The sequence below is a fragment of the Homarus americanus genome, unplaced genomic scaffold (genome assembly GCF_018991925.1).
Source record: "Homarus americanus isolate GMGI-L3 unplaced genomic scaffold, GMGI_Hamer_2.0 scaffold52806, whole genome shotgun sequence".
Classification (NCBI taxonomy): domain Eukaryota; kingdom Metazoa; phylum Arthropoda; class Malacostraca; order Decapoda; family Nephropidae; genus Homarus; species Homarus americanus.
In genome coordinates, this window is record NW_024720773.1 from 11,061,558 (window position 1) to 11,080,790 (window position 19,233).

Sequence of the window (19,233 nt, forward strand, 5' to 3'; positions counted from 1 at the left end):
TATTTACCTGTGTTACCTGTTGTGTTTGGTAGTGATGATGATGATGATGAGAGATGAAAGATGATGATGATGATGAAGAGGAGATGAAAGATAATGAGGAGATGGAAGATGATGATGATGATGATGATTTTATTTACCTGAGTTAGTTACCTGTTATGATGACGTAATAAAGGTAGACTACACTAACCATGCACTCCCTCTCTCCTGCGCGTAGCTCGGGGTCTAACAGCCTAACGAGGTCATTATAAAGGGTTAACGAGGGCCACATACTAAGTTAGTTCATTACAGTAACCCACAACCTCTCTACCCCACAGCCTGAGTCAGTTTGGTCTTGAACGTGTGAACGGCAAGACTGGGACGTACAGTAAGTGGTGACGCCGTTCAAGAGGTGTGACGGGAACATAATTGCGTCAGTGTTTAATGGTAAGTCGAGAACGTATTTGTAGTGCCATTCATAGGAATGTTATTATATAGACGTTCAGGGTAGAAATTGTACTTCGAGTGGCTATTCCGAGGGTCACAAGAACGTATATTTTTTTACCTTCGTTTACTTAATGGCCATGTCGAGGGAAGGTGGCCAATGACTTACGTAGGATCTTTCCAGTCTTCTTGATTCCCACAGCTTGAGGTGGTAGGCCGTTCCATAGGTCTACGGCTTGAGGGGGTAGGCCGTTCCTTAGGTCTACAGCTTGAGGTGGTAGGCCGTTCCGTAGGTCTACAGCTTGAGGTGGTAGGCCGTTCCTTAGGTCTACAGCTTGAGGTGGTAGGCCGCTCCATAGGTATACCAGCCTCTGTGTAAAGAAGTGATCCCTTATGTTCGTTCTACATGATAACTTAGCGAGCTTGTAGTTATGTCCCCTCGTGTTGGTGGTGCGAGACGTGACAAACAAATGTCCCGGGTTTATGTTTTCCATCTTTCAGGATTTTTCATTGTGTATGTTAGTCCTAAGGCCGATTAATACATTATCCTATACCATCCCTAATCGTACCCTACCCTACCCTAGCGGCCTAGACTATCCTACCCTATCCTATCCTTGTAGCTGACTATCCTAACTTGTCCATCAACCTAACCAGACCTGCCCCAAGTGTGAGATGAGGTTAAACCCTCTCTCTCTCTCTCTCTCTCTCTCTCTCTCATCTGAGAGAACTTGACAAAATTTTGGGACACACCATATGGCAACAAGAGCCGGGTAAGCAAACCCCCACATCCATCTTCGTTGAGCCTGAGTGTTGCCATCGAGAGGGTTCCCAATTGCAATATTCCTAGAAGTTTGTACCACCTAATGTTCAGTGGCTTTACAAGTGGTTAAGCGTTGGTGCCAGTGGTTAGTTAGTGTTGCAAGTAGTTAGGTGATGTTGCAAGAAGTTAGGAGTTGCATGTTTAGTTTTTGAAAGTAGTTAGGTGGTCTTGCAAGTAGTTAGGCGGTGTTGTAAGTAGTTAGATGGTGTTGCAAGTAATTAGTTAGTGTTGCAAGTAGTTAGATGATGTTGCAAGTGATTAGAGTTTACATATGGCTCCACACTGATGGCAAGATAGCTGATGTACTAAAGCTGTATCCACATTACGCACCTAACACCTAAGTCAACTTGCATTTACACAACTAAACAAACAATGTACTGTAAACACTCTGTAACACTCAACGCCACAATATCCTCACCACTGGGGTCTGATAAACACCCTTTGTGGCCTCTATTCTGTAATCATTTATGGCGCTACTGACTCATAGGATGTGTATGGGGTGCACAATAAACTAGCTACTGTCTGGGTCGTTCATAGGATGTGTATGGGGTGCACAATAAACTAGCTACTGTCTGGGTCGTTCATAGGATGTGTATGGGGTGCACAATAAACTAGCTACTGTCTGGGTCGTTCATAGGATGTGTATGGGGTGCACAATAAACTAGCTACTGTCTGGGTCGTTCATAGGATGTGTATGGGGTGCACAATAAACTAGCTACTGTCTGGGTCGTTCATAGGATGTGTATGGGGTGCACAATAAACTTGCTACTGTCTACGCTAAAAAGTTCATTTACAAGAACAACATTAACTCCCTCTCAAGGACAGAGTAGAAGCTTCAGTCCCTCTCAGATACATAGTACAAACCTCTCTCCACACAGCCACGTGAGAAGTATTGTACACAGCGCCTCATAGTATTATACCTAACCTAACCTAACCTAACCAAAAATATGGAAATACTCAAGTCTCAACACAAAATTATGACTCCATATTAACCAACAAAACAAAAACAAACAAAAACTTCAACCCAATTAATTTGAAAGTTAATGAAATAATACCGGATTAGTTCTTGTTCAATGGCGTCCTCAGTGACCTTGCCAGGCCATTACACCGTTTAATATATCTCCCTTAACCCACGTGAGTCAGGGATGCGGGTTGGTAACTTACAGCATCCGGGAACGTGAGATGTAAACTGAAGGATAAACAGACTTGAGGGATGATTTCAAACAGGTGTGTCGACGGCAGGTGTAAAGTAGGTGGTTAACAGGTGTTTATGAAGGGGCAGTTACCAGGTGTTGTTAGATGGTTTAATTGGAGGTGATGGAGTGTTATTGGGTAAGATTTATTGAGGTTTGTAAGTACAGGTAGTGTTGGTGTTATAGCAGGTGTAAAGTACAGGTATTCTAGGTGTTATAAAATACAGGTACAGGTATAAAGTACAGGTACGGGTATAAAGTACTGGTACAAATATAAAGTACAGGTACAGGTATAAAGTACAGGTACAGGTATAAAGTACAGAAAATCTCTCTAGTCATGTTTTTAAGGTGAAAGATAATTAGTTCAGGTGTTCAAATTCTCACCTGTTCTTACGTGCATTTTTTGCTTCTGTAATTAAGATAAATTAACCTCCAACAGCTACCAAGTTTTAATACATAATCATTTACGAGAAAATTTTACCTTACGAGCCTATGATAATTAATCTGTAATCGTGATCACATCTCCAGGAAAGGTAAAATTTAATCGTCAGAATAATTGAGAATCCATCATTGTGTCGTAACTTGAGTGAGTCAGATATGTTCTTATATTTGCACGTAAGTTATTGTAATCTGACGGGTTAAGTTATCGTACTCAAGGGGTAGAGTCTCTGTGTAGTTTGATGCCATGGTTGATTTATTATTTTTTTATTTTGTCTCACGTTTGTCTTAAGTTTTCCCATGTCTAAACTTGCAAGGAAAATTTAACTTAAGAGCCCTTTGAGAATCGTGGCCTGTGTGTGTGTGTGTGTTTGTGTGTGTGTGTGTGTGTGTGTGTGTGTGTGTGTGTGTGTGTCAACCGTGGCCTGAGGTTCTGGTAACTTCCCTTGACGACAGCATCGGCAGCTGCACCAGAAATGACAGCAAAAACAACAACCCACGTCTCTCTCTCTCTCTCTCTCTCCTGTGACGGAAACAGCAAGTGACAACAGGAAAACCCGAGATGACAACAACGATAACGGAAATGGCAACAGGAACAGCATCACAACAGCAACAACAGTAGTAGTAGTAGTAGTAGTAGTAGTAATAGATAAAACAACAACAGTAGCAGTAGATGAAGCAGTATATGAAGCAGTAGATGAAGCAGTAATAGTAGCAGTAGATGAAGCAGTAATAGTAGCAGTAGATGAAGCAGTAATAGTAGCAGTAGATGAAGCAGTAATAGTAGCAGTAGATGAAGCAGTAATAGTAGCAGTAGATGAAGCAGTAATAGTAGCAGTAGATGAAGCAGTAATAGTAGCAGTAGATGAAGCAGTAATAGTAGCAGTAGATGAAGCAGTAATAGTAGCAGTAGATGAAGCAGTAATAGTAGCAGTAGATGAAGCAATAAATGAAATAGCGATAGTAGATGAACCTGGAGCGTCAGAGGATAGAGTAGACAGAGGGGGTTGGGGGGGGGGTTATGGGGTGATGAGAGGGGAGATGGTCACATGTTCCTCAACGTGAGTAGAAACGGACCGGTATGGTAAGGAGGGGGAAGGGGGGGAGGAGACAGCTAGCACCATTCCCCCTTACTCCCTTTCTCTCACCCAGCCACGTGTGTGAGAGAGAAAATCGAGTTGATCTCAATGTAATTTTGAAGCCATTTTTAACCTTGGTTTTTTCCGTCCGTTGGTTAAGTAAGTCAATTAGATAATGACATCACTTACGAGGAAAAAAAATCATCTTACGACATTTTTTGGGGTTGAGAATATACAACTTTATATCGTAGTTTAAGTGTTAGTATCGTTCTTTACGCGAAATAAATTATCTTACGAGAATTTTAAGAATCTATCAGTATGTCGTATAGTGAATCAGAATTTGTTCTTTAATTACGAGAGAAATAAAGATATCGTAAGAGGTATTGAGACTTCGGGGAGACTAGGAGTTGCTAGTCATGTTACCTCTTGTTCCCTCCCTACTGCTTGGGGAGGGGGGAGAAGGGGGAGGTGGAGGATGGGGGGATGATAGGTGAGGAGGTAGGGAGGGGGGGAAGATAGATGGGGACGTGGTGGTGAAGGGGGGAGGGGCTCTGGCGCTCGTGTGGGGAGAGGAGGAAGGATGGAGGGAGGCTAGAGAAGACAGTGAGAGAAGACAGAGACCTTTTTGTTTCTGGTGTCTCGGGAGGGGTTTTTGAAGTGGTGTAGAGGTGACTTATGGTGGTGGTGGTGGTGTGTGGTAATAACTGTTATAATATAGTGATACTAATAATAATATGTTTGTAAATGTGTAAGTGACTAACATTCATACGCCAAAAACTGAAGAAAATGTATTCGCGAAAATGGGAAACTTGGCATACAATACGTTTTCTCTAATTTCATTGCACAAACAATTATTTTACAAAACACTAAAAAATATCACCCAAAAATGTTTATATATCAGTGTTTGTAAATGTTGTAAATGTTAACTAAGGGGGACAGCACAACAGTAAACACAACATAGAAATTATACCTACAACCCGAGTACAGATAAATTATCGTACTTATTACAGGTGTTGAAGATTATATCAGCCACAAGGAGCAAACAGGTTAATGAAATCAAATGTGAATTAGATCACAGGTGTAAACGGGCAAGATTAATCCACTTACATAATTAACTGCTGTAATAAAAGGAGGGAGGGAGGTGAGACGCGCCAGACCCGAACTAATTCAAATATGTCACCAGCTTGAAAGTCAGTCAGATATAACACGTAAAACAGTTCAAGAAGTCATCAGTGTTGCCCAGGATGTTATGTGTGTTGTCTAAGGGAAGTAAATTGGTAAATATGAAGACCTGAACAAACTGTGGGGCGAACCTGTTATAGAGAAGGACGTTTAGGGTCTACAACTACCCACTGATGACCCATTTGTCCACCGTGTAAAGCGAGCTGCAGTGGTGAGAGGTAAGGCAATCATTTGGACGATTCAGTGCCATCCACCTTGAAGTAAGTCCGGTACATCAAGCCCTGTTGTAGTTTTTAGTTTAATAAGTTACCTTTTTGTACCTACTTGTTCAGTCTTAATTAATTCGGGTTAAAGCACCAGGGTTGATGATGATAGAGAGAGAAGGGAGACGATAGAGACAGAAAGAAAGAAAGAAACAGCGCCAAGAAATTATTACGTATATTTGATTACGTTATAAACATCCTAACTAAGCAAAGACTTTATTCAGGCAAAAGATCATGCAATTAATTAATGTTGACAGGTGGAGGTATTATTATGTATAGTCGCCTCATAGTTGGGTCGTTAGTAATTGTGTGTTTACCAATACTGCTACCTTTAGGGGGGGGGGGTAGGGGCAGGAGGCGTTCATGAATCCAGTGACGTCATCAAGATTTTCGAATTTTCCCTGTCTCTGTCTCACTGGTTCGGAATTTTATGAATCATCTTTAAATTTTTCGTTTGTAAGGAGTAATTTCAATCTCTCTCTCTCTCTCTCTCTCTCTCTCTCTCTCTCTCTCTCTCTCTTTTATCTTATGGTTTCTCTTCCTCATTTATTGGTCGAGGTAAATTTGGTTCACAACGATATCAATGAATAATTGAAATTTATATCAATCATGAACGGAGCTTCGAGACGTTTGCAGTTATTGATGTGTTCGAAGCACTATATTCGAGGCAGATTCATATTCGTGACGCCCGGAGGAGGGATCCGTCAACCTCAACACCGCAGTAGTGAAGAAGGAGGCAAGGCAGGCGTTGGTGTAGACAGCGAGGAGTCAACCTTCTGCAAAATTTTCATCTTTTGCCTCGTCCAAAACATCAGGATCTCAATGCCTCATTCCCCCAAAACATCTCTGCAATACTAATCTCTCCGTTCAAACATCAGCCGGTGAGGTAATAGACTACTAGACGTGAGAGTTGGTTCACTTCTCGTCTAGTGTCTCCTGAAAAGCGCCATCAGTGAGTCCCTCGTCATGGCTCAGTCTAGTCGGTGGTTGCTGGTGGTGTATGGGGTCATCTGTGTGAGTGTGAGGTCCTCTGTTGCCTTGTCTGATCCTCCGGGCGGTGTAGTGGCGGTTGACTCCCTCCTGAAGGCGATAGACGAAGCTAAAGGAGACCTAGGAAGGAGGAAGGATATGGAGGAGGGTCGACTAGGAATAACTACTAGCATGGAGGATGACCGATCAGAGGAAAGAACTAGGATGGAGGATGAACGACCAGGAACAGATATCAACCTCGAAAAGAAAAGCTCCAAAACAGAAGAGGAGTGTGAGGACGAGGAGCATGGTAGTGGTGGTCGTATTGTTCAGTCAAGGACGCCCTTCTGGGAGCCAACGGACGACGGCGACAAAATGCACGAGTTCCACGGTGAGTTGGGTGTACTGGGTGTGATGTAGGGGCCATGACCACCTTTCCACCACCATTATGTATCTTATTGGGTCAAGTTTTGGTTCACCGACACACACAGCACTTTGGAGCGTTGTGTTGTGTGAGATTTGTTTGTAGATTATTCTCCCCTTGAATTAGATTACACCTATTTAATTCAGGATTTATCTAAATTACACACTAAATCACTTTCCGAGTTGAATCGTAAAATAAGAGCTTTTTCTTATGACTTTACCCATATTATCCCTTAAACTGTACCATGGTGGGGCGAGGGACCTAATTACCTCTCCTGATAAACTTATTCTTCATCTTTACTTCCAACAGAGTGTCAGGGAGGCATGATACCGTGTAAGTCGTCTCGGGGGTGTTACTACCCAGAGGAGGAATGCAACAGTGTCGTCAACTGCCCCGACGCTTCTGATGAGGCCAGCTGTACGTGTCGCCGCCTTATTATATCAGACCGAATCTGTGACGATGTACCAGACTGTCCGGATTTCTCAGACGAATTGGGCTGTTTTGGTAAGGTGTCGGGTGATGGTAGGAGTGTGTGGTTAGAAATTTGTTACGATTAAATGTTGTAGATGGAGAAATTGTAGTCCTCCACATACTAGGAATTCCAATATTTATTTCCTATATATAATGATATTTGATAAGTAATTTTAGAGTTATTGGTAAAGAATGTGATAAATACAATGAGGGTATTAAGTGCCCGGAAGAAAGCGTATAACGGATTCATCTATTTATAATGTAGTACAACTTTACTTCGTTATAAATATTCTTGTTTGTGTTTGGTGTTCTACAGGATGTTTGGAGGGACAGCTGTGGTGTGTGAAGGACCTCAAGCCTGTGTGTGTTACTCCTGAGCAGAGGTGTGACGGTCACCCTCACTGTGACGGCAACGAGGATGAGAACTTCTGCAGGAGGCTCTCGCTGAAGCAGGTGGACTCTTCGGTGGGTGTTGTAGTGTTGGTCCGTAGTTCACACCTTTATACAGGAAATAGATGAGTTTATTGGTAAAATATGCAGAAAATAAGCCGTTTCTACCTATATAGTTCCATAAAACTTAGGTCGTGTTACTTGTGCGACACTGGCAATCTGTTGATGATACGTGAAGCTTCAGGTGGACGAGCCTCTGACCAGGAGTTCCATTGTTACTCAGCTACTCGTCTTTTTGTTACTTTGATGTGTATTGTATCCTTGTAAGATAAACCATTGATATACGCACACCATAAAGTAACCATTAGCCACACTTAATGCCTCGGTTTTCTTTCTCTAGAATTCTATGATCATCCGTCAGCGAGGCTTCCTGCAGGTGAAGAGGGGAGGTCAGTGGATGGCTCTCTGTGGTCACCTTAAAGAGAGAGATATATTAATGAATGAGATACATAACCTATGTGACGAGATCGTTGGGGAGAAGAGGTAAGGATTGTGATAAATTTTGACTTTATGGTTTGCTTAGGAGTTGACATAGTTACTCCTAAAAGTTTTCTTTAGTAATTTACGATAGAAAATGGACCTTACAAGTAACTTAACTAATTTATTTCAATTGCTGTATCATTCAAATAAATCATTACTGTATTTTATTCAATATATAATGATCTAATTTAATAGTTTTTCTAAAGTCAGTGACGAATTGTTGGCTCTATTTATTTCAAAGTGATTTAAGTCTACGATTTTAACTAAGCTATCATCAAACAATGTCGAACTCTCTTCCACAATCAGAGTTGGGACGGACGCACTCAAGTTTATGGCGTTTGGTCTTGATGTGTCACAAGGAGAAAAGAAGTGGGCACATATCGACCCTCACACGCAAGAGATGATCGTCTCTGACAGCTGCCAATCTGGTCTGGGTGTGTACGTGACCTGTGGTGACCCAACCTGCGTCAACAACATGAGCTTCGAACGTTTCCGCAGAGACCTGGGTAAGGGTGCTGAGAGAAGGGGTGTGGGTAAGGGAGCTGAGAGAAGGTGTAGGTAAGGGAGCTGAGAGAAGGTGTAGGTAAGGGAGCTGAGAGAAGGTGTGGGTAAGGGAGCTGAGAGAAGGTGTGGGTAAGGGAGCTGAGAGAAGGTGTGGGTAAGGGAGCTGAGAGAAGGTGTGGGTAAGGGAGCTGAGAGAGGGTGTGGGTAAGGGAGCTGAGAGAAGGTGTGGGTAAGGGAGCTGAGAGAAGGTGTAAGGGAGCTGAAAGAAGGTGTGGGTAAGGGAGCTGAGAAGGTGTGGGTAAGGGAGCTGAGAGAAGGTGTGGGTAAGGAGCTGAGAGAAGGTGTGGGTAAGGGTGCTGAGAGAAGGTGTGGGGTAAGGGTGCTGAGAGAAGGGTGGGTAAGGGTGCTGAGAAGGTGTGGGTAAGGGTGCTGAGAGAAGGTGTGGGTAAGGGAGCTGAGAGAAGGTGTGGGTAAGGGAGCTGAGAGAAGGTGTGGGTAAGGGAGCTGAGAGAGGGTGTGGGTAAGGGAGCTGAGAGAAGGTGTGGGTAAGGGAGCTGAGAGAAAGTGTGGGTAAGGGAGCTGAGAGAAGGTGTGGGTAAGGGAGCTGAGAGAAGTGGTGTATGTAGAGATAAAAGTAAGCGAGCTGACCTGAAAATTAGGGACCCCAGATTAATCCACATGATAATTAAACATTAACCCTAACCCGGGTAGCATCAGTTAAGATAAGCTTGGGGGAGGGCTAATCTTCATGTAATCCAAGAGATGTATACGAGATTAAAATAGTTTGTCTGTATAATAATTCGTAGTATCTTAACCTGTTTTGCATATGCCGTAGTTAAACATCCACAATATACCATCAGCATCCACAACAGGTCGCGTCAGGAGGGAACACAGCTATGGTAAGAAGATCGTGAACGGTACTGAGGCCAAGGGTGACGTGTGGCCCTTCATGGTAGCTGTCATGAGGAATGGCCTTGTGGACTGTGGCGCCTCGCTTATCTCCTCTGACTGGATTCTTTCAGCTGCTCACTGCTTCACTCGGTGGGTAGGACCGGGAGGATGAGAAAAGGGAAGGGGTTAGGTTAGGTTGGAACGATCAGAGATGGAAAAGAAATGGGAGAGTTATTGATGGAAAGGGATAAAAAAAGAAGTCGATAAATGGAAGAGGGACAGGAAGTGATGGTAAAGGAGTAGTAGAGGGAATGGAAGGGGAGGGTCGTCCAACTGTGGTAATCTGATCACTTCTTCTCCCGTCTCACTATATCCCCAATCACCTGTATCTTCACCTTTTTAATTAATTACTGCCTTGTCCCCTCCCTCAGCCACTGGTCAGACCTGTTCGAGATTCAGGTAGGGATGGTGCGCCGTGGCTCTTGGTCACCCTTCGAGCAGACAGCCATAGTAGCCCACGTTTTCACCCACGAGAGTTACTACAACAAACACCTCTATAACGACATAGCCCTCGGCAAGCTCCTCAAACCCATCCAGCTCAACAGGTAAGGAGTGTCGCTTGATTATTTCTAGCACTTACAGGTAGAGCTTAACAGGTATTTTGACTCCTCTTCCCCTTCAAAGCCAATTACCTGCGTGTGATTAACTAGTTATCTGTGCCTCCTCGACAGGTGGGTAAGACCCGTGTGTTTATCCAACGACCTGCAGCTCCCAAGCGGTGGAGCACTGTGCACTGTGGCTGGTTGGGGCGCCATCAGTGAGGGAGGTGACGCCTGTGAGTACCTGACTGTTACCTTGATTAGTACCTGAGTATATGTCACTGTTGTCACTTTCATCCAGTCATTATTATTTCCATTATCACTCCAGAACGACACATGTCTACTCTTTTTTTTTTCTCCTAGTTCCATCTTAACACCTGTCTTCCCTCCCCTAACTCCTAATAACACCTGCTTTCACCTCCCCCATCGCCCATTATCTCGGAATAACACCTGTCTTCACCTGTCTCCCCCAGCTGAATACCTACGACAGGTGACAGTACCCGCCATGGACGCCTGCCCACCCGTAGCACAGGTACAGGAGGACCAGGCATTTTGTGCTGGCTACCCCTGGGGAGAACTGGATTCCTGTAATGGGGATTCTGGTGGACCATTGATGTGTTTAGAGTAAGATTTTGTTATTATTTGTGTTTTTTCCTCTTAGTTTCGTTTCGTTTTTTTGCATGTTTTTGTTTGTTTCTTCCTCTCTTCCTCCTCCTCGTTCTTTCTTTTTATGTTTCGTCTGTCTTTTTGTTTCTATATGACTGTTTCTTGTTTTTCTGTCACACACACACACACACACTCTCTCTCCCCCTCTCTCTCCCCCTCTCCCCCCTACCTATAGCTAACTCACCTGGTTCTCCCCTGGCAGGTACGGTAAGTGGGTACAGTCAGGTGTGGTGTCCTTCGGGGTGAGTGGCTGTGCAAGAGCGGAAGCACCCGGCGTCTACACCCGTGTGTCTTACTACCTCCCGTGGATACAAGAGAAGCTAGGTGAGTCCTGGACCTGCCGGCCTGCTTAATTGGTTAGGTTAGGTTGTTGGCTTGGCTTGGCTTGGGTTAGTCAAAGTACCTGTCATGTGATTGATTAGGCGAGTCAAATTACCTGTCACTTGATTATTTAGGGTAGTTAGTTACCTGTCACCTGAGCATAGTACTCGTTACAAACACACACGAGCGTACACACACATATACACACTTACGTACACACGAACATTCACCCGTACAGACACACAGCCATGCAGACACACACACAGCTGTACATGATGCCACTGGCCAGATAATAAAAACCTCCTTCCTCCTGACAGACACCATGAAGGACGTGGCCAACCTCCCAACACACTCTCAGCCCACCAACTGTAAGGGCCTCTTCTGTTACCTCAAGATAGGCTCCTGTATACCCCGCACTAGAATGTGTGACGGCATGGTAAGTTTACTGTACTACCTTGTCTATAAGTCTCTCTCCTTGCCAATTATCTTTTTAAATACAGTACAGTAATTTGTTTTCTTCAAATTGGTATTGAATTTAGTACTTAAGAGATTTTCAGGTTCTGTTTTCTCTCTCTCTCTCTCTCTCTCTCTCTGTGTGTGTTCTCGTACTGCAGGTCGAGTGTTACGATACAGAGGACGAGATCTCCTGTCCAGAGTACAATCAACATTTTGGCGAGACCGGGATCGACTGCACGAAGAACCCTCACCTGTGTACCGACTCCACTACAGACGAGACAGAGTACGTATACACGGATGATGCCAATTACGTCACGGATGATGCCAATTACGTCACGGATGATGCCTATTACGTCACGGATGATGCCTATTACATCACGGATGATGACAATTACGTCACGGATACGATAGCGAATTACGTGGCTGTCATCGAAGACGACGACAATTATCTGACGGTAGAAACAGCCTTAACCCCAGATAACCTAAAGACCTCTACTGACTCAAGCAACTTCGTCACCTCACAGGAATTCGTTTCGAGGTCAAATATATCCAAGGAACCTCATGTCAATTCCTCCCAACTATCTGAAGAGGAGGAACAGGTCTCAGGGACGCCCACTCCTGCTGTAGGACCCGGGTACAGCAGGAGTTACAAAGGAAGTCCTAACTGTAGTAATTCTGGCATCCCAATTAAGTTACCTGGTCAAGAGGTACATTGTTCGAAGGAAGAATTCACCTGTTTAGAGTAAGTGTTAATTAGTCTCCGGTATATTGTGGGGGTTGCGTTATATAATGGAGGTTAATGTTTGTTGATCCTTGTTTAGTTAGTTTACTCGAGTTTACATTCATACTTCACTTGTTTGGTGTACGTGTTTAGTACATTTGTATCATTTACTTGATTAATTGCATAGTTTACGTGCTTAGTTTACTAGAATAACCTTGCCTAGTTTACTTAATAGTATTTCTCCCTCCCTCCCTCCCTCCCTCCCTCCTTTCTTCCCTCCCTTCTTCCCTCCCTCCCTTCTTCCCTCCCTCCCTTCTTCCCTCCCCAGCATGCCTCAGTGTTTACCCTGGGATGTGGTGTGTGATGGGATCCGCCACTGTCGCGACGGAACGGATGAGATTGGATGCTCTTGTTACGATCGTCTCATTAACTTTCGGGAGGACCTCGATTGTGACGGCTATTACGACTGTTTTGACTTAAGCGACGAGCGTTGTGGTAAGTGAGGTCAATCAGTCAAGTCAGTCAGGCAGGCAAGATTTCTCGTAAATCAGACTTTAAAAAGACGACCCTACCATACTCAAGTGACTCCCATTCTTATGATCCTCCTACTACCTCTTCTAATCCCCCCTCTACCACACTTAAACCTTCCCCCTCTACCACACTTAAACCTTCCCCCTCTACCACACTTAAACCTTCCCCCTCTACCACACTTAAAGGACTCCATTGTAACTAGCTCCATGCCTCCTACAGATCTCTGCAGGGGACACTTTCTGTGTCCGAGGAGCCGCAGCTGTATCCCTTACGACCTGGTGTGTGATACGAAGCCCGACTGTCGATATGGCGAGGATGAACTGACGTGTAGTGAGTATATACACCTGTCCTCCTCTTACCTGTCCTCCTCTTACCTGTCCTCCTCTTACCTGTCCTCCTCTTACCTGTCTTGCCTGTGGTTTCGTTAATTAGATAGATGCTGAAGGTGTGTTTTTGTGGTTTAATTTTCTTCATATGCTTAATGCTGAAGATAATTTGGGGATTCATTTTGATAACTAAAGGTGGTGGTGATGAGTGGGGATGATAATCCTCTCACTTTGCTGCCCTTCCTCCCTTTCATTCTCCTACCCTCTTCATCACCCACCATCCTTCCTCCTCTCTCATCCACCCTCTCCCTCACCCACTATCCCTTCCTATCACCTACTTTCACAATCCTCCACTCTCCTTCTCACCCTCTCTACCCCACAGTTGGACTCCAGCGTGAGCCAGGAGTGTTAGATTACGACAAGTTCGGTCAGCTCGAGTCTCGGTCAGAAGGCACACTGATTCTCAAGTCTGGCGCCACCTGGAACTCACTCTGTATCGACAAAGTACCTGATGAGATTGGCCCCCGAGTGTGTAGTTACCTGGGCTATAGGTGAGGCAACGTGTACTGGACTTGGTGAGGGAAGGACTTTTATGGTTAGGTTAGGTTTGTTTAGTTGAGGTTATTGGATGTGTTTAGTTTTTTAATGTTAGGTCACATGAATTTTAGTCCCCTAACTTTATTTCACCTGATGATTAAACACCTTTACACGATCAGATAGGGTTAGGTTAGGTTTAGAGTTAGGCCAGGTTAGGTTAGGTTTGGTATATGGTTAGGTTAGGTATAGACCGTGTAGAGTATAAACAATGGAGGTATACAAACAATAGGTAGACATAAATAACCGAAGTTCAATTTAAAAGTTGTTTACACTGGGGTCTTCTTGCAGCAAATTGGCCAGCCTGACGTACACTGAAGCAACCAATAACGAACAGGAAGCACCTCGGTCCTTCAGTGCCGTGAGAGTCAAAAATGTTCACAGAAATGTTACCAACTTCCGAGACTTGGGGCAAACTAAGGCGCCCCACAGGAGGTCCCTAAGTGACCAGAACAGTAGTAGGAACAGTTGGCCGATGCAACTGAAGAAATACCTGGATGATAACAGCAGCGACAACCCCGGAGAGCTGGAGTTCTTGAGGGACTTGGGGAAATTATCAGAGAGACCCAGGCGAAGAGTTTGTCGGCAGGTGAGTGTCGGGTGTGTCGGCAGGCGAGTATGTGTGTTAGCAGGCAGGTGTTTGTGTCGGTAGGTGTGTGTGTGTGTGTGTGGGGAGGTGAATGTGTGTCACCAACTTGCCTCCTCTTCCCCTTGCAGGTGAAGTTGAGCTGCGAGCAGGAGGCGTGTGGGAAGGTCCCCCTCTACTACTTGGACAAAAACACCCCCGTCTGGATGCAAGGTGGTGTGCCCTGGGCTGGTAGTGTGTACGTGGATGGCGTCTACACCTGCGGCTCCACACTCGTCCATCCTTATTGGGTCCTTACCTCCAGCACCTGCATGAAGGGGGTCAAGTAGGTTTCCCTCACCTCTCACGCCTACATGAAGAGGGTCAGAGAGGTCTTCATTGAATGGGTTGAAAGTAAATGTTAATTCCTTGGAACCAAATGAAACACTTTATGGATCATCCTGAATTCAGTGGGTCTTTGATAGACTGTCAAACTCTACTTCTGTCCTTACACTGTACACTCTTCTCTCCCATTCCCACTTTCTTCCCCTCCCTCTCCTCTCGCCCTCCCCTCCCCTCCTCTCGCCCTCCTCCCCTCCTCTCGCCCTCCCTCCTCTCGCCCTCCCCTCCTCTCGCCCTCCCCTCCTCTCGCCCTCCCCTTTCTCCTACTCTCTACTCAATCTCACTCTCTCCCTATCAGCTTGTCATCGTCGTCAGTATCTGTGGTGATGGGGTCCTGGAGGGAGGTAGGATGGCCTACCAGACTATGGACCGGACACGAACACGACCGCCGCGTGATTTACCTACAGCAGGTGACCAACACGTACATCATGGTGCTGAGACTGGAGGATAGGATGCCCAAGACGCCTTATATCAACCACCTCTGTCTCCCCACCGAGTAAGTGTGTGTGTCCTCCCGTTGTCTATACTCCCCATCGAGTGTTTTGTCTCCCTCGTCGTGTAAGTTCCCTCCTCCTCCTCCCCCTCACTAAAAATCCCTCATCTTCCCAACAGAGGGATGACGAACCTGAAGAGTGGCAGTAGGTGTAGTGTAGCAGGGAGGTACCGGGACCGACTCACTTACGGCGTCGCCTTTAGTAATGCTCAAGACTGTCCCGACCACCACTTCTGTCCCCTGGATTATGAGGACGATAATCTTCCCTGTATGGTGAGGTGGTGCGGTGGTAGTGGTGTGGGTTGTGTGGTGATTGTGGTGGTGTTGTGTTGATGATATAACTTTTATGACCAAATATTAATACAAAAACCCATCTTTTGATGTATCTCTTCTGACGCCCATACAGAGATCGTGGGCGGGGGTGATAGCCTGTCAATTCACCGAGGGGATCAATCCGACGTGGGTGGGCGTGGGTATGTGGGCGTACGAGGAGCCGGTGGACAACTGCACTGTCGCCCATCACGCCCGCCATCCATTGTTTACTGAGGACATAATATATGGGATAAGGAAGCTGGTTGGTAAGTGTGTAGGGTGAGGGGGGGGGAGGTCAGGCGTTTGTTGACTAGGGTGAATAGAGGGTCTGTCGAGTATGATGGGGGCCACGGGTATAGGGTGAGGGGACAGAGCCTATTGTGCCAGACTAGTATCCATCACACACCTGTCGTATACCTCACTCTCCCGTCCCCCCTACAGAGAGCTACACACCTGGTGAGACGGCCAAGTGTGTCGGGGTCAGGTGTGTGACGGGGTTGTGTGTGGGTCAGGAGGGGATGTGTGATGCTGAGCTGAGCTGCCCTGACCTGACGGATGAGCCTCCAAACTGCCCCAACCCCTTGACCATGTGCCAGCCAAGCGAAGAGGAAGGACTGTGTGGTGAGTGTATGTCTGTCATTCTTTCCCTAAAATATCTCTGGGGTCTCGTGGATTGGGATACAGTTAATGAAATATACTCGTATATCTCTTGGGGCCTTGTGGGTATTTCTTTCTCTGGGGATATTCCTTGGAGTATATCTAACGTGACTCTCTAACCTCCTTCCCTCCCCCCCAGTATGCCCCAAGGGAGGAGTGCCATGCGGGGACGGAGCGTGTATTCCCGCCCATAAGATCTGTGACGGAGAGCCTGATGCTGCTGACGAGACCAACTGTGTGTGCTGTAGGGTGAGTTTCCCCCTCCGTCTCTCTCGTCCTTTCGCGTCTCTCTCTCTCTCTCTCTCTAAAGTACACTGTATCTTATCTCTCCAGCACCTGATAGGGAGCGATCCAGTCAAGGTGTGTGACGGCCACGTGGATTGTGCTGATCAGAGTGACGAGGCGTCCTGTGGGTGTGAACCTGCCAAGGACTGGTTCAGGTGCTACAGGTGAGTGAGTGGGAAGGTTCAGGTGAGGGAATGGGAAGGTTCACAATTCGTCTAAGATCAAGCTATCATGTTCAAAATTACCCTCGTGTATATCTTAACTTAAAGATTAAACACCATGACCTTAAATAGATAATAAACGAAGGAATCTGAGCATACATAACTAATCGGTGTTGTCCTCGTGTGGTTAGATCGCATCCTCCATCATGCGTGTCGGTGGATGTGATGTGTGACAGTAAGGAGGACTGTTCTGAAGGTGAAGATGAACAGCACTGCCTCGCTCTCTCCCCGGCCATCCTAGTGACTGAAGATGTTCTCAAGTAAGTGTATGGTACCAGTATAAGTGTGTTTATCTTTTTTAGTTTTCGTCTGTATCTCTCGAAGCTTCCCTTTCACCCTCCTCATCTTTACAGGATACCAGAGAGGCGACCTGTGGGGTATCTGATGGTGCGGCTGAATGGTACTTGGTTCACCTACCTGTACGAGATGTGGCAGACGAGGTTCTCCCACCTGGTGTGTCTACAGCTGCAGTACTACAAGGCGAGCGTCACAGAGGCCAGAAATCTTGATCTCCGTATGGTGAGCCAGGCGTCGAGGTCTCTCTTGTCTGGCAATGTGTATAAGGAGCTCCTCTTCAGCCGGAGTCGCCCCTCAGATCCAGCCAATAACCACACTGTTGTTTTTATCGAGTGTATGGAGGAAGACCCTAAAAATGGCAACACTAAATGAGTTACAGGTGTTATCCCCCTAAATGAGTTGCAGGTGTTATCCCCCTAAATGAGTTGCAGGTGTTATCCCCCTAAATGAGTTACAGGTGTTATCCCCCTAAATAACACAATTGTTACCCCCAAAATATTGACAGGTGTTAACCCTCAAAACCTTAGTCACCTCAGATGTTCTGGTAGTTGACTTTGCCTCGACAGGTGTTTGTTTACTCAGGATTAATACATCAAAACGGCTAAGTAGTTTGACATGTCGGTTTAAACCATAGTATATAATCTGCCTTAACTACGGTTGTCATTAAACATTACTTTATTGCGAGTTATACTTTTAACTTGTAGTTTTTTGATGGTGTAAACTTTTAGATAAATTACCTTGAAAGTTTTATTAAATTTATGAATGTTGGTAAAAATTCAAAATGTTTCAGAAAGATTAGTGCTAGTTTATATTGTTAAACATTTTACCTTGTTTTATAAATTTGAAATGTTCAATGTCAACATGATTTTTAATTTGTTATTAAAGAATGTAAGTATTCAAATTGTTTAACATGTGAATGATGTATATATGTAAAGCTTAAGTTTTCTATAATAGTTTTCTCACTCATTTTGTTCACTAGTTTCATATTAAGTGATTCATTTGTTAATTTGTTAATGTTTATTTGCTCTGTTTATTTTTTTTTGTTCATTATCCGTTTATTTTCGTGTATTTATTTTATTTCTAAATAAATTTTATGACGTATGTCAGCATGTCAGTTTGGGAGCCGTGAGAAAATTAGAACAAGCAGAGGAAAAACTCCTTAGAAGAAACCTTATATCTTACATCACGCAAACTTCTGAAGGACTGTAGGAATAGCCAAGTTCCTAAATTCGTTTTTCCCGCCTGGCGTACTTGTCAACCCGTCTGGTTCACGAGATATACTAGAGACGTCAGTTGATTGAAAATGTCCAGAGGCGAGGCCTTCAGAGTCCAGTTACCCAGAGATTAGAACGCCTGCAGTTGCCTAGCTTGCACCAATGGCGGGCAAGGGATGACTTAATTGAAGTTTACAAACTCCTCTAAGGACATTACTGTCTAGTGTTCATATCTGGAGCTATTGGAGACCCCCTGAGGTCACCGCCTAAAGTTAAAACACCGAATTCAGAAAATTGTCGGGCCAACCTTTTTGAAAAGATGTAAAAAAAAATAGTATTTTTTAAATTAGATATTTTGTCGATACGAGTACATAAACTCATAATTAATACAAACTGCTTATCCTCTATAATCTGGAAAATAGTCACATTGTGTTTGACGATTGTAGAACATTTATCGTAACCATTAATAACGAAAATCATTTATGTACTGAAAAAGACAAAAAAACATTTGTCTCGGCCAGGTCATGAGATACTGTTATAACGGAGTTTTTTGTGTTCGAGTAGTGGTTATCGGCAATATATCTTTCCTTGGAATAAAATATATTTACACAAACTATATTACGAGTAAACATACTAAGAGGTTCATCTTGAGTAGCTCATCCAACATGTGCTACCATTTTCTTTAATGCATTCGTTTTTTGTTTCCATATACTGTATTCGTTGTGTTGATGGATAACTGGCAATGTGGGAGAACAGCACTCGCCTGAAGTTAGTTTTTTCCACAGGTGCTTTTATTATTATAGTTAGTATTTTAAGAGGCGACATTTACTGGAACCTAATAGAACTTGACCTAACCAACCAAAGAAACCTACCTAACTTCCTAGACGGACGGACGGACCCTCCGCCATATTAAGCAAAGTACTTGCTTATATATCTTGTACTCATGAAAGTAACTTGTTGAGGCATCAGGGTGTAATTTTACATTTTTT

The 19,233-nt window shown here is 44.6% G+C and overlaps 1 protein-coding gene across 3 annotated transcripts; it reads left to right on the forward strand.

The window, feature by feature from the left end:
* The first annotated feature begins 127 nt into the window (after positions 1-127).
* Positions 128-17,829, forward strand: LOC121861081 (serine protease nudel-like). 3 transcript variants are annotated; one of them, XM_042358628.1, is made up of 26 exons: positions 5,784-6,755; positions 7,098-7,292; positions 7,576-7,724; positions 8,050-8,192; positions 8,496-8,695; positions 9,566-9,734; positions 10,016-10,189; positions 10,316-10,419; positions 10,657-10,807; positions 11,052-11,173; positions 11,488-11,606; positions 11,785-12,368; positions 12,676-12,842; positions 13,098-13,208; positions 13,587-13,755; positions 14,090-14,387; positions 14,516-14,709; positions 15,064-15,261; positions 15,378-15,531; positions 15,665-15,836; positions 16,012-16,191; positions 16,367-16,476; positions 16,561-16,676; positions 16,865-16,993; positions 17,087-17,435; positions 17,488-17,829. In XM_042358628.1, the coding sequence occupies exons 1-25, from the start codon at positions 6,362-6,364 to the stop codon at positions 17,400-17,402; spliced, it is 4,818 nt and encodes a 1,605-aa protein (XP_042214562.1). In that variant the 5' UTR covers positions 5,784-6,361; the 3' UTR covers positions 17,403-17,435; positions 17,488-17,829. The 3 variants fall into 3 exon arrangements, with proteins under 3 accessions (XP_042214563.1, XP_042214562.1, XP_042214561.1); XM_042358629.1 differs by lacking the exon at positions 5,784-6,755 and adding an exon at positions 128-423 and having other exon boundaries at positions 17,087-17,829; XM_042358627.1 differs by having other exon boundaries at positions 17,087-17,829.
* Positions 17,830-19,233: the final 1,404 nt, after the last annotated feature.